Below are 12,938 nucleotides of genomic sequence, written 5' to 3'. Positions count from 1 at the left end.
TCCATAAATTGCAGGTGTAAGAGCTCTTTGAAAATAGCCATCAAACCAATCATGGGAAACAGAAAGGAACCACTATCTGTAATACAGATTAGATGGCAATATTATAAATTCTACTAATACAGCATTTCGAGTTTTTAATTATTATTAGAGTAAGAGCATTTGAACGAATAGGTACAGATTGGGGTATAGTTTGTCTGATAATAACACAACTTCACTCTATCCATGTTACTTGCCAATTTATATACACTAACACTATAAGTGTAATGCACCAGTCAATTGTAACATGTAAAAACGCCCCCCCCCCACCCGGGGACTTGACTTTCGGTCCAGCCAATACCGGGTAAAACCACTGCCGAACGGGGACAAACTGCTGGTAAAATCCCCGACGAATGCCCCAGCACCCCGGGATACCAAGGTAATGCCCATTCCCCGCTATTTTTGGAGTGAAAACAAAACCATCGCATCACTCGGCACTGCGGGGCCACCTGGAAGGTATAAACACGGCCCTCCCCCCGCCATGTCCGGTATACCCCCGGACCTGGGTGCCGTGGTTACAATTGACAGGTGTAAAAAACTACTGAAACATAGTCATCTTTTTTATTTGAAAAAGGCATAACCAAACAAGCATTAAGGCAAGGGTTATGAACCTTGCTACATAGTCGCATGTGCTCATTGTATATGTATTCTTCGCGCAATATGAATATCTAGAACGTTCTTTAGATTATAACCAATGAACGTGCTTTGCCCGACGACGATACACTCATTGTCTATGAAAATAACTTCTCTTCGAATATCAAGCGTAAAGGAGGCTGTTACCCCATTTTGGGTTCGCGGTATTCAATGTGTTGTAAAGGACTACTTCCTATCGTTTAGCATTATTCATAAGGCATGATTCGGGTAGGAGATTATAAGTATCTTCCATGGCCGAGAGTGTAAGATAGGTTCATTCCGACCCGAGCGTAGGGTGTTTTGTGGAAACGAGATTTACCGAGTTCCCGCAAAACAACCTGCGCGAGGGTCGGGATGAACCTATCTTACACGAGCGGCTATGGTACTAGATGCTTTTTCTCCCACCTCAGTTAAACAAAATTTAGTAAAAATGTGGGTTTTTTTGCTGAAACTCTTTTGTGCTTAGTGAAAATAATTGAATATGGATATGCGATCATTCGTGGTTGTCATGGATATGCGAGCAGTGATTCAGATTAAGGTAATAGTCAAATAGGTCTTTAAATAGTTGTAAGGAAACTGAAGCATTATTTCTTGAAAGGTACGTGCAAACTGCTTTATGGTGACATTTGAAGCGAGAAATAATTAATTGGCGTTCTAAATATTGCCACAAGACAAAGTTTCCATGATGCTACAGACGATAGTCTTCAGCAAGGGAGGTAATTACAATGTGTCTACCATTAAGAAGGAGTTCCATACGGGCATTTTATCTTCGCCCGTGGGCATGATAAGAATTTCTAGCATGGTTAAATTATTGGATCTACTTATCTGAGGTGGGAAAAATGACTGTGCATTTGGCAAAGGAGGGGAACAGGGTCAGGGTGTCTATAAATGTTTGGAATTTTTCAATGCTGATGGTTATTAATATATAAAGAATATATGGATACATATAGACGAACAGCCAAGGGAAACCACATAGAAACAGTGTAGTAAAATTCTGATCTTAACTTAATGCAAACCAATTATTACATTAAGACCATGATTAAAATAATTCGATTTTTTTTCGAATATGAGATGATATGTCATTGGTGTTTACCCTGTGGCATTAAACGGGGTTTATGTTTAAACTTTTGGCTACTGAGGTTGTTTCCGTAGTTTTTCACATAAAAAGTGATGTATAAATCGCATGATAGAATACCAGTGTAAAAAAGAGGCCCGTCATCAACAAATGTCTAAAATTTACAATAACTCGCCAAATAAAATAATCGTAACTTTATTATTACTGAACGGAAAAATATGAAACAAGTTTTAAAACTTATCATTTAACATTCCGAGTTTTATGTCTAACACTGGTTTACAATATATAAAGGTATAAACCGACAACACTGTAAATTACACAATTGTAACTTAGATGTACCCATTCAAAAACATGAGAAAATGAGGCCATGAATTAACTTTATTACATAAAAATGGGCTCTATCGTGACAAAAACATCAGCGTATTCTTGCCAAATGGATACTGTTTTATAATTTAATTCATATATATTGTGTCATAAAATATATTATTTTTAATTTCAATATACTTTTAGTAGGAATTTAAACATATTGATTTATTGGCAACATTTGATTAAAACATAATCATGTCATATACGACATCCGGTATATATTAAAATTGAATGTTATTGATGTATGATTTTTATGTGACAGTGTTTATTTATTTTTGCTGTGGAGATACAAACTATATTATCAATAAATGATTAAATGTATTTTTTGTATATTTCTTCCTATTAAATCATAGTGCGTGTTGGAAATTATACGTAAAGACGACTCAGTTTTGTTTAATGTAATTTCGGAAATAAAGCAACTTTCATAAAGCGTTTTTTTTTGTTCGTATCGTTTTCAAAGAAAAATACCGAAACATTATCATAGCCATTACACGTTTAAGCTAATGGTTTGACGTAATTCAGTTATTGCGGATCAAGTTTGATAATGTCGCTGCTATGATCACCCAACAGGCATCAGTGCCAGTTCCCAGCTATCAGTGACATTGAACAGGAATCAGTGACATTGCACGGTTTTGATAATAAACTTATAGTTAATACGCATTTCTTCTGGAAAAAAATCATTATGACATTGGACCGAATTTATTGTTAAATACGTAACAGGAAACACCGCTCCAATAGTTACTTAATGTATACGTACCCTGTGTGCACTTTTGGTGTTGTTTGTCCATTTGGTTGTAACATTTTGAAAATCGTACCTTGGCAATCACCTTACATGTACAAACTATGTGTACCATTACATCCCGTATAAATGCAATGCCAAGCCTACTTAAATGTGTGCACTAACTTGAGGTGACGTTGCTACTTCAGAGCGTATGTGAAATAAAGTTGGTACGTACATCCATCATACATCATAAGTCGCCTTTGGAACCGTCTTCATGTCACTGGGTCTACATTATACAGTCCGAGGAGAAGTCTATGTGGACAATTATAAGGAGATGTCATTCGCATAAGTCTGACGATGGCTTTCTTTAAGCAACCATTGAACAATATCGGTGTTGTGTCGGTTTTTATGAGGAGTAACATGAGCATGCTACAGGATAACACGGGCCACCTGTTGTGTATAGTCTGCGGTTCGATTTATACTCATCCTTTGTACGCCCAACTTGGATTTCCTTTGCTGCGTCTCGTGCTTTAGGGTGCTATACGCAATACCATCATGAACTTCAGTAAACTCAAAGGTGTCGACGTGAAACTGGTGAAATTCAAGACCGCGCGACACCAAGTGGAAAGCAAGTTTAAACCATATGCACTGTCGAAGAGGTATTGGAGAAGATTAAGCATTAGTGAAGCACATATAAATGGTTTTAATGTCGCTTTGCTCGATGATAAGCTTGTGATGTATGGGTAGGCAAAGCCCGGCCTTAGTTTTTTCTTTCACGAACCCATCACGTGTGCAATTTGCAGCCTTTAATAATGTGCCATGAGCAATGTCCAGGTTGCGGCCAGATGTTTGTGGTACACATTTGACCCAGCTCCAAAGGCTTTTGAGTGCCTTTCTGTACCAATAGTGCTGCGGGGCGACCGCGCAGTAGAACTTGCACAAGGGCTGGCCAATTGACTCTTCTGAGACCGTCAACACGTTTAGCGCCTCAGCATACCTTGATGTGTAGCAATCTGGAGTAAGATTTTTTAAACAGGTTTTCCAAAAATAGTGTGCTTTTTATAAAAAAAAAGTGTTCGCAATTTTATTATAATTTATGTGTATAATTACGTTGCGTTGTTAAATGATTTTTGTTTATAATTTCCTTATCGTGTTAAAATAATATGTTGTAAATGTTTATGCCATAAACTCTTTTTTTCTATACTTTTAATGTTAAATTTTATCATTTTAACCAATATATATGCAAAAAGCTACAGAAACATGCTCAGTAGCAAAAAGTTTAAACATAAACCCGGTTTAGTGGCAATGAGCAAACGCCAAAGACATAGAACACAAAATACCAAACAAAAAACATAGTACAGCACAAAACTTTATAAACAGCACAGTGCATAAATACTATATATATATATATATATATATATATATATATATATATATATATATATATATATATATATATATATATATATATATAAATAATTGGTATGTTTATCAAGAATTGTTAGGTACCGCCTTGGAACGGTCAGTAAAATGTAAATTTACTGGAGGTTTTAACCAGTTTATGTGCACAAACCTCACTCTTATTCCAACAATTCTTAATAAAGATAAAACGCAAAAGGTAAATCTTATCAAAGTATGCATTAACTTGAGGAAACTTATCAATAAAACAAATAATAATAATAAATGAAATGGTAAACCCCAAGTACTTCAATAGTTAGAGATCCCAACTCTATCTGCAGACGGAGGGAAACAATTCAGAGCACCTAATGCAAATACTTTTCAAAGATACGATACAGTCATCGTTAGAAACCAAAACATCACGCACAGTCTGCCTTATAAAATAAAAGGTCTAAAACTGTGTGATCATAGAGTTTCATAATAAAAAGCATCATTGTACTAAAACTGGGAACAAATTAAGAAAAACGTTATCAAAAATAAAAGTGACTTGTATATGCTATTCTCTCCTTCCTAATTATTTGAAAACGTAAAATATTGGAAGAAAAATAAGTCACAGCCAAAACACTCAGAGTCAGTCAACACGTGTCCGCCAAAAAAGGTTTTAAAGATAACCTGAATAAGCAAATTCTTCATAAAAATCAAAGCACTGAAAGTTTAGTTATGAAAGGATGCTATATTCAACCCAATATTTTGTTTCAGGTATTCATCTTCAAAAACAAGAAGGCAAGTGCTCTTCAAAATATTACCTTTATTTCCACGGTTAAAATAAAATCCAAGTAATTATTTAAGTCTATCTGCCCAACTACCTGCTCGAAACATTCTAATTTTACGAATTTTCTTTAAAACATCACCATAAAAATCGGGATGAGCAATACTATCCGCAATGAGCGATTTAAGACTACTATTGTACTTTGATATGAGATTATAATGACCATTAACAAATTTAGAGAAAGTTTTCCTTAATTTAAAATATCGGAAACCCTGTTTTAGAAGTTTTTGCGTCATAAGTTTATTGCGAGAGCTGATTATTTTTACATCTGTACATATTCTAGCAAATCGTATCAACTGTGCAATAAAAACACCATATGATGGTGAAATAGGAACATCACTATCTAAAGAAGGGTAATTAATTATTTTAAAATTAAAATCATCACGTTTATCATAAAGATTGATGCTCAATATATCTTCCTTTACTTCTAGTTGCAAATTTAGATAGGATGCGTTTAAAACGGATGTATTAGATTTATTAAGTTGCAATTGTGAAGGGTATATCGAATTAATGTTATCTGTAAACACAGGATTATCTAAACTTAGAATATCATCAATATATCTTAACGTGCTATTGAATTTTTCAACAAGAGCTAGACCTCCAGACTTAAATAATTTTAACATATATTCACTTTCATAGCAGTATAAAAAGAGGTCTGCAAGTAAAGGTGCATAATTGGCACCCATTGGAATTCCAATAGTTTGCTTATATAAACATTTACTAAATTTAAGAAAAGAATTATTGAGTACAAAAATTTAAACTTCAATGACATCTGTGCATGTCCAATATATATATTTATCTGAGCGATCATTAGTAAAAAAACCTTTTTAACATTAACTGCCATGTAAGTAGTTTTCTCCCTCGCAAACGTTTTTGTTTGTAACTAATGATTGTGGAATAGATGTATAGTGCGTTGAAAAGTCATAAGTATTAAATACTGACACTTTATACCGTCTATTTTCAAAATCATTAACTAAATCTAAAGAATTATTGATAGACCAAAACAGGTTAACTCCAGAATTCTCATAAACTTTACTACAGTATTTTTTCACATGAAACTTTATAGCAGTTAAGCAGGATGTAAGTAAAATTGAAACTTGTTTAGTAGAGCAAGAAATATAATTAACAATAAATCGTGATTTATACGGATATTTACCCAAGTTTGAGAATCAAATTTTACAATGTTTTACACAAAAAATGAAATTCACAACACCTCACACACATTCATACCTTGTAATACCTTTAATAGCTGCGTTTGGCTTTCTCTTGTTCTCTTTGACTGGTGAGGCTCTTCAAGAACCTTTATGTCTTCATCACCAAACCTTCTAAACCTGGTAAAATCTTGTTTCATTTCCTTGATATCATGTTGAAATGTCAGCTGCTTTAAATTCACCAAGTGTCAATTCCGAATAAGTCGCAGTAGGTCCCTAGTAAATCTGTCCCGCCCATTAGTATTATTGCACCCAATGACAGGATTGAAGGTTCGAAGAAAAACACGCGATTTCGATGGAAAGTACCATTGCATTTACTACAGAAATAATGTGAAATTGATGAACAACAACTATCGTTCAAGAATGAAGTGTGAATGTAAAGATTTTCAATGTAGTTTTTGGCTCATCAGCATCGCAGATCAAACAGGTAGGTCTTTTTGCTATTTTTTTTTTATCGGAAACTAGCATCTGACAAAAATAATATGCAACTAGTCTTTATAAATACATAACTCCATGCCAAAAACTCGCGTACTGACATATTTCCTGAACTCGTTGAATAAAATTGTATTATATGACGGCTCATGACATGTATGGTAACTTCAATGTTCCTTGGCATTGCGTTCACTTTTAACTCAGGTCTCTTTTGTCATTTAACAACTCTTTAAGTTGTTCTAAGAACAACCGCTTGGTCAGGTCATAATGCCATGAACGGGCGCAAATAAACCTTCGTACATTCTCAGATAATGACACAGCTTTACGTTTATGGCAATTTATTTATTGTATATACTTTCTAGCTTAAACAGGTCACCATGAAAAGAGACAACACATACAATGATAAAATAATGAAAGTAAAAACTTGTCATACTCACTACATTCGAGTATACTAATGAACACGAGTATACAAATGAACGATTATATGATTGGATATCAATGGTATTCAATGTTGTATAACAATCTTAAGAGAACGACAACATTCACACCTTTACATACATTTGCAAAATATCTTGTTGTGATATACACGCCTCTTACAACGGTTAAAAATCATTTAATTGACATAATGTACGACTTACTACTACTCCGCGCAAATATTAAACTACCAGAGCCAATGTTCAATTGAAAATGTTTCGACTATGTTGGCTTTACATGCCGTTCAAGCGATTATTGCAAGTTTTTCAACGGAGGTGTAAAATATGAAATATTGTTTTTAAAAATAGACTACTTTCAATTGTTTCCACTTGTATGTTCACTGACTCTACATAACATTAATATGACGACTCATTTATTAAACGCCTCGTGTGCTATTAACTGTCAGTTTTAGGCCTAAGACCGTCTCTCCACCCCAACTTTGACAGGCCTGGCTGGTCGCAGGAACGGCTCATAAGTGATCACTTCCAAGGGCAATTGTAACAAGGTAGATGTTAACATTAGCAATATAGCTCAGACATATGTGGTTTGACCCAAAGACACACATGGTGATCGTAGTATATTCTCAAAATAAAGGGATCCAAAAAAGACCTTGAATACATGAAGAGATCACCTAAGGGAATTGAACGCAGCATGTCAAAGTGTTTTTACATCAATCACTCTGCAAGCGACCGATATTCTTTTTGCAACCGTTCGCATACAATTTTTATTTCAGCATTTATTCCAGATGATGCTTAAACAATAGTAATATAGAGATATTCCTTGCCTAATCACCATTTCCATTTCCCGTGAACACAACCTATATTTAAAAGAGTTCCGAACTGCATACTAATTGCTGCTTATTGCCGATAAATCGCAGGCTGCATATTTCTTTTGTCACATTTCCTTTGTTGTCGTAAGTTGGCGATCGGTTGTATATTTGGTGTGACTTAGCCAGCGACAAACTCCGAAGGGTTGGTTAAGTCACCAAGCACCAAGATGATTGCAATATGCAGCAGCTGTGATAATTTCCATCTGCGATAGTTAGCTTTAGTGTTAACGGAACGTTTTTCTCAAAGAACAGCGAAGAAACGATCGTTCAACTATTTAAACGGTCAAGATACATGTACGTTGCCCGTGAACAATTTTCGCCGTGCATTTTACGTACGGTTGCTGATGGCAGTCGCTCGATGAATACTTTTGTTGACTATTGTTGTTTGGCTAACGTTTGAGAAATGATGTGCAACTGACCATCTAGTTTTCGCCAAATACAATTAGACGGCTGCAGACAACCACTGAAGACCAATCCGCGATCAGTACGAAAAGTGACACCAACCTTCGGTTAGCAGATCAAATATATTTAAAACTCCCCATACAAGTTTCGTTGGTCAAAGGTACCCGATGCAGCACAGTTAACCAAATTGTTCGAACAACCACTTATATAAAATGCCATCATTTAACATAGTTACAAAAGGCTCCGTGCATCCTCGAAGCCTGACAACCAACTACCTTCCTCTTTCAGTGTCAGAAGTTTTCAGTTAGACGTAAATATTGTGCGACTGGCGATAAACATATTTATAGTCCGCTGTTGATAAACCAAAATATATTACCTCAGTTTCTGGGACCTGGACGAACTTGACCTTCCTTAAGGTAGCCACCAGGGCGATTTTCGCCTCGAGGAGAGCAAGCCGCATGCCAATACAATTACGAGGACCATGTCCGAACGGTATGATGGTGAAAGGGTCACGTTTTGCCTTCTCTTCAGGGAGAAACCTTTAAGTTGAACAAAGTATATCAAAGGAAATCTTTCTTACATGCAGAACACATATTGCTGTCGTACATTGCTAATTTTTACTTTAATAATTATACTTCTCATTCGGAACCCTTGGGTCAATAACATCAAAACTCAATTTGAACGGTTTGGTCGATAAATTATCAGCTTCATTGTATGATCAATGCGCTAACTGGAACACTATCGATGTTACGAATTTACGTGTTCACATTTTCCACGTATATATAATATGAATCCTTTTGTTTGCAAAAATAGAAAAATGGAAACATACAGTATTTAAGTATATTCACGGATTGCTACACAAGGTTGGTGGTACGTATAATCTATGGTATACCTTTCCGGCATGAACTTGTCTGGTTCTGGATAAAGTTGAGGGTCATGATGAATCATGTAAATGCTGTACTGGATCAGTGTGTTGGCAGGAAACCAATAGCCATCCAACAACACGTCCTTGTGATGGCTGGTCGTCCTGTTCGTCCTAAAAAATTTATCAACCCATTCGAAACTAGGCATTGTCTTATTTATATTTGGAACGAAAATAATATATTACACATGCACATGCATCCATCAAATGGAACTCAGATTTCTCGAAACATTTTAAGTCGCTATTAACAGAATAAAGCTAAGCTCACTATTGTTTGTTAAGGTTAACAATTTGTGTACTATTTACATACATGCAGAGATTATTTACTTGAAAGGGAATTTCATAGCATGATGATCACAATACATTAAGTTTTACTAAGTAAAAAATGGCTTAATAAAATTAGCTAATCGAAAAATTGGGACATGATGGATGCGTCTCAAAATGATAGCTGTGAATCGGACGTTGATATGTAGCGCTGTGCCTGCATGTTGGTATATATTAGGCATTGTAGGGCTAGTGTAGTGACCGTTTGCAGCTATTATTAATAGCATCATTATTTTTGTTTTTTGTTTTATAGTTTCGATAATCTAATCTTAGATAATAAGCTTTGCTACTGACCATGTAGTTTAAACAGACGGATTGTTTTACAAATATATATGGACATTTTTCTTAACCTTTAAATCTGTGTTTTGTAGCCATGTAATATTCCCACCATTTTGTCATCATTATAAATTATTTGCTTGTATATTTGTTTGTGGTGTTCTTTAGGAAATACACTATGAACACAATCTTTGCAAAATCTTACGCTGCAAGTGGTGGATACATTCTCAATGTCTCGTTGATAACTTGGTCAAGGTAGGGCATATCCTGAATCACGTCATACATTAGCTCCGAGACATCCTGTAAACACATATATACAATTATAGCACTGTTTTGTGTCTGAAAGGGCTAGCCTTGTGCCGAAAAAGATAGACTTCGCTACCTTCTTGGTTATTTGGCTTTTCCCTGTAGAATCCATTGTATAACTGCTCTTAAAATATTTGAAGAACATAACATTTAAAACAAAAGGAGTAATTTGATAACTCAACTTACTTCAGAAATACAGTTGTCTATCTGGGTTAAAAGTTTATCCTGTACGTCAGGGTTTGTTGTCAAGACGTAAGCCACATACTGCAGAAGGGAGGCGGTGGTTTCGTATCCGGCCACAATCACTATTAACATCTGGCCTGTTAGTTCCTCCACAGACAATCCTGAAATGATCGAGTAAGGTTAAAACTTCTTGACGACCCCCCCCCCCCACAACACACACACACACCACTCACTCCTAAAAACACCCAGAAGGGTCACTTACTTAAACTTTATCTCTTTTACAACGATTGTGAAAAATGTTAGATTAACTTTAGTCACACACGATGCTGCGCGAAATGTTTGGTCTTGTGTTGTCAGGGAACTGGAGTACTCGAAGAAAACCCACTTGTCCGGATTGGTGACCACAAACCTAACCAAACATACGCCGTGGCCAACAATCGAGCTTCTGATGCCTTGGTGAGAAGCAAATGCACTAAACACTGCGTTTACCATACAACACTTGATTGCACGAACTATTTGCGCACCTTACGGTTTTAATTGGCATTGCAGGCTTGACTCGTCTGTTCAATGACGGCAATGGTACACACCTACTTAAGCTCAATAGTACAGACTTGAGCAGTATTCTAGTTTGAAGTGCAACTCGTTTTCCATGTTACCGACACCGAATAAAATACAGGAATGCGAATTAAAGAAATAAATGGCTAGATAATTGAAACGGAACAGCAAATCTATCAAAAACATCATCCTGTGTTAAATAAAGCATACTTTTGATGTATTGATGTAAAGTGAAGAAATTGACTTGCGTACTTTTCGTGGCCTTGCTCTCGTTTTCATCATCCTGAAGTTCCGCATTAAGCATCAGTTGGAGCAAATCCACTCGGCTTGCCTACAACAATACAGAGGTTTTTTTTAGCATGATAATTGATTTGGGAACATGTCATTAACATAATGTAAACGGACCATGGATAATGCGTTAGAATGGCAGGATGAGATTTCCAAGGAAGAGAAGAAAAGTTGTTGCTGTTTTCTGATTATCATTTAATAACGTAACCGGCGGGATAGTTTTAAGAAAATTCGTTTTCAGAGCATAAGAATCAAATTCATCAACTAAGCACGAAACGTTACATTCCGAATCGAGTTGAATTTATTGCGAGCTTCCGCTAAAAGTATCTCGCGCTTTTGCACTGTAATTTATATTTTCCCCACTTATAATCATTATAAGGGGGCTTTTGAAGGTCGTGATTCCCTTAACCAAGGAGTTAAAGAGGCTATACAACGTATGATGAAATAGCGAAAAAAAGAACAAAATTGTCAAAAACATGGTATCGATGTGTACAATGCATTGAAACTAACTAACTGAAGTACCACAGAGTTTACAAATAATTTATTTTTCGCAACTTTTTCGTATTTTTTCCATTTTAAAAGATTCCTGGGTATATATACCTAGTATAATTTATTTTTATGCGTGATTGGCTAGTCGATGTTATCACGATATATAACCAAGTTAGGTATATAGCTTTAATATTCCAAATGTTAAAGGGTACACCTTCGTAGCACAGTGGATTCAACACTGGACTGTAATTTTGTCGACACCGGTTCGAACACGGTCTCCGACTCGTTTTCTTTGTTCATTTTGGTATTTTTTTTACAATTATGATATCAAAAAATAAAACATTTTACTAAATAATTGTCCTGAGATTCGTTACAGAAAAAAACTGTTTTTGGTGCCAATCTGGTGTATAGTCCCTTTTAAAACTAAGTGATAGCTTTCCAGTTTAGTAGTTTAGAGTTGGCTATATCTAACTTGCTATATTTTTGTTGACTGATTAAGAATACTTTTATGCTTAAGGGGTCAAGGGGTCGGATTTAGACAGCGTAAATTGCAGATTTTATTGATTCCTCAGGCAGCACTCCTCCTCCAACCATCGATAGCTTCATTTGTTTAGGTAAGCCAATAAAATCGTCACTTACGTCTGAATCTTGTTTTCGTTGCTCAATAATATTAGCTGAACGTCACAGAAAAAGTCCAGGGAATCTTGCGGGTAGTAAGCACTATACTTAAACAGGTTTGTGATTGGAATCATAATGCGCGGGAACAAAACTGAAATATATAAATGTTAAGTACAATAAAGTTCAACCCAGAATAAGACACAAGTAGAATTTAAGATCATGGATCCACAACTACTGTCAATTAATAACAGCCCATTTTCTGAAATTATACAGGTAAATAGATATATTTTGTTTGTTTCATTGAAATAGTATTTCCCTTCACTTTATACGAATAAAGTTAATCTCATACGACTTTATCATAACATTTCAAACTTAAATTAAACAAAAAATGTTATCGTGCATTAACAGATGAGCTTGGATCATACGGAGGAAAATTTGTTAGTAGAATATTAATAATTATAGGTATTCAAACAAATATTACACATGCAAAGTAAAATTGGATAGAAGGATGGTGTAAAAAATATTTTTTTCGCGTGCCAAATAAACGGGTCGTCGGGGTTATTGAAGGCGT

At 35.4% G+C, this 12,938-nt stretch overlaps 1 protein-coding gene across 1 annotated transcript in view; it reads right to left on the bottom strand.

Annotated features, from left to right (window-relative positions):
• The window catches only part of LOC128214623 (cytochrome P450 3A29-like), a 61,576-nt gene extending 51,275 nt beyond the window's left edge, over nt 1–10,301 (bottom strand). Inside the window, exons 1-2 of the mRNA XM_052921190.1 lie at nt 10,134–10,301; nt 9,299–9,442 (exon numbers count right to left, since the gene is read on the bottom strand). Of these exons, the coding sequence (XP_052777150.1) occupies nt 9,299–9,442; nt 10,134–10,240 (251 nt within the window). The 5' untranslated portion in view covers nt 10,241–10,301. The remainder of the gene's footprint in view (nt 1–9,298; nt 9,443–10,133) is intronic.
• Nucleotides 10,302–12,938: the final 2,637 nt, after the last annotated feature.

Source organism: Mya arenaria, chromosome 13 (assembly GCF_026914265.1).
Source record: "Mya arenaria isolate MELC-2E11 chromosome 13, ASM2691426v1".
NCBI lineage: Eukaryota > Metazoa > Mollusca > Bivalvia > Myida > Myidae > Mya > Mya arenaria.
This window is presented reverse-complemented; position numbering and strand designations above follow the sequence as displayed.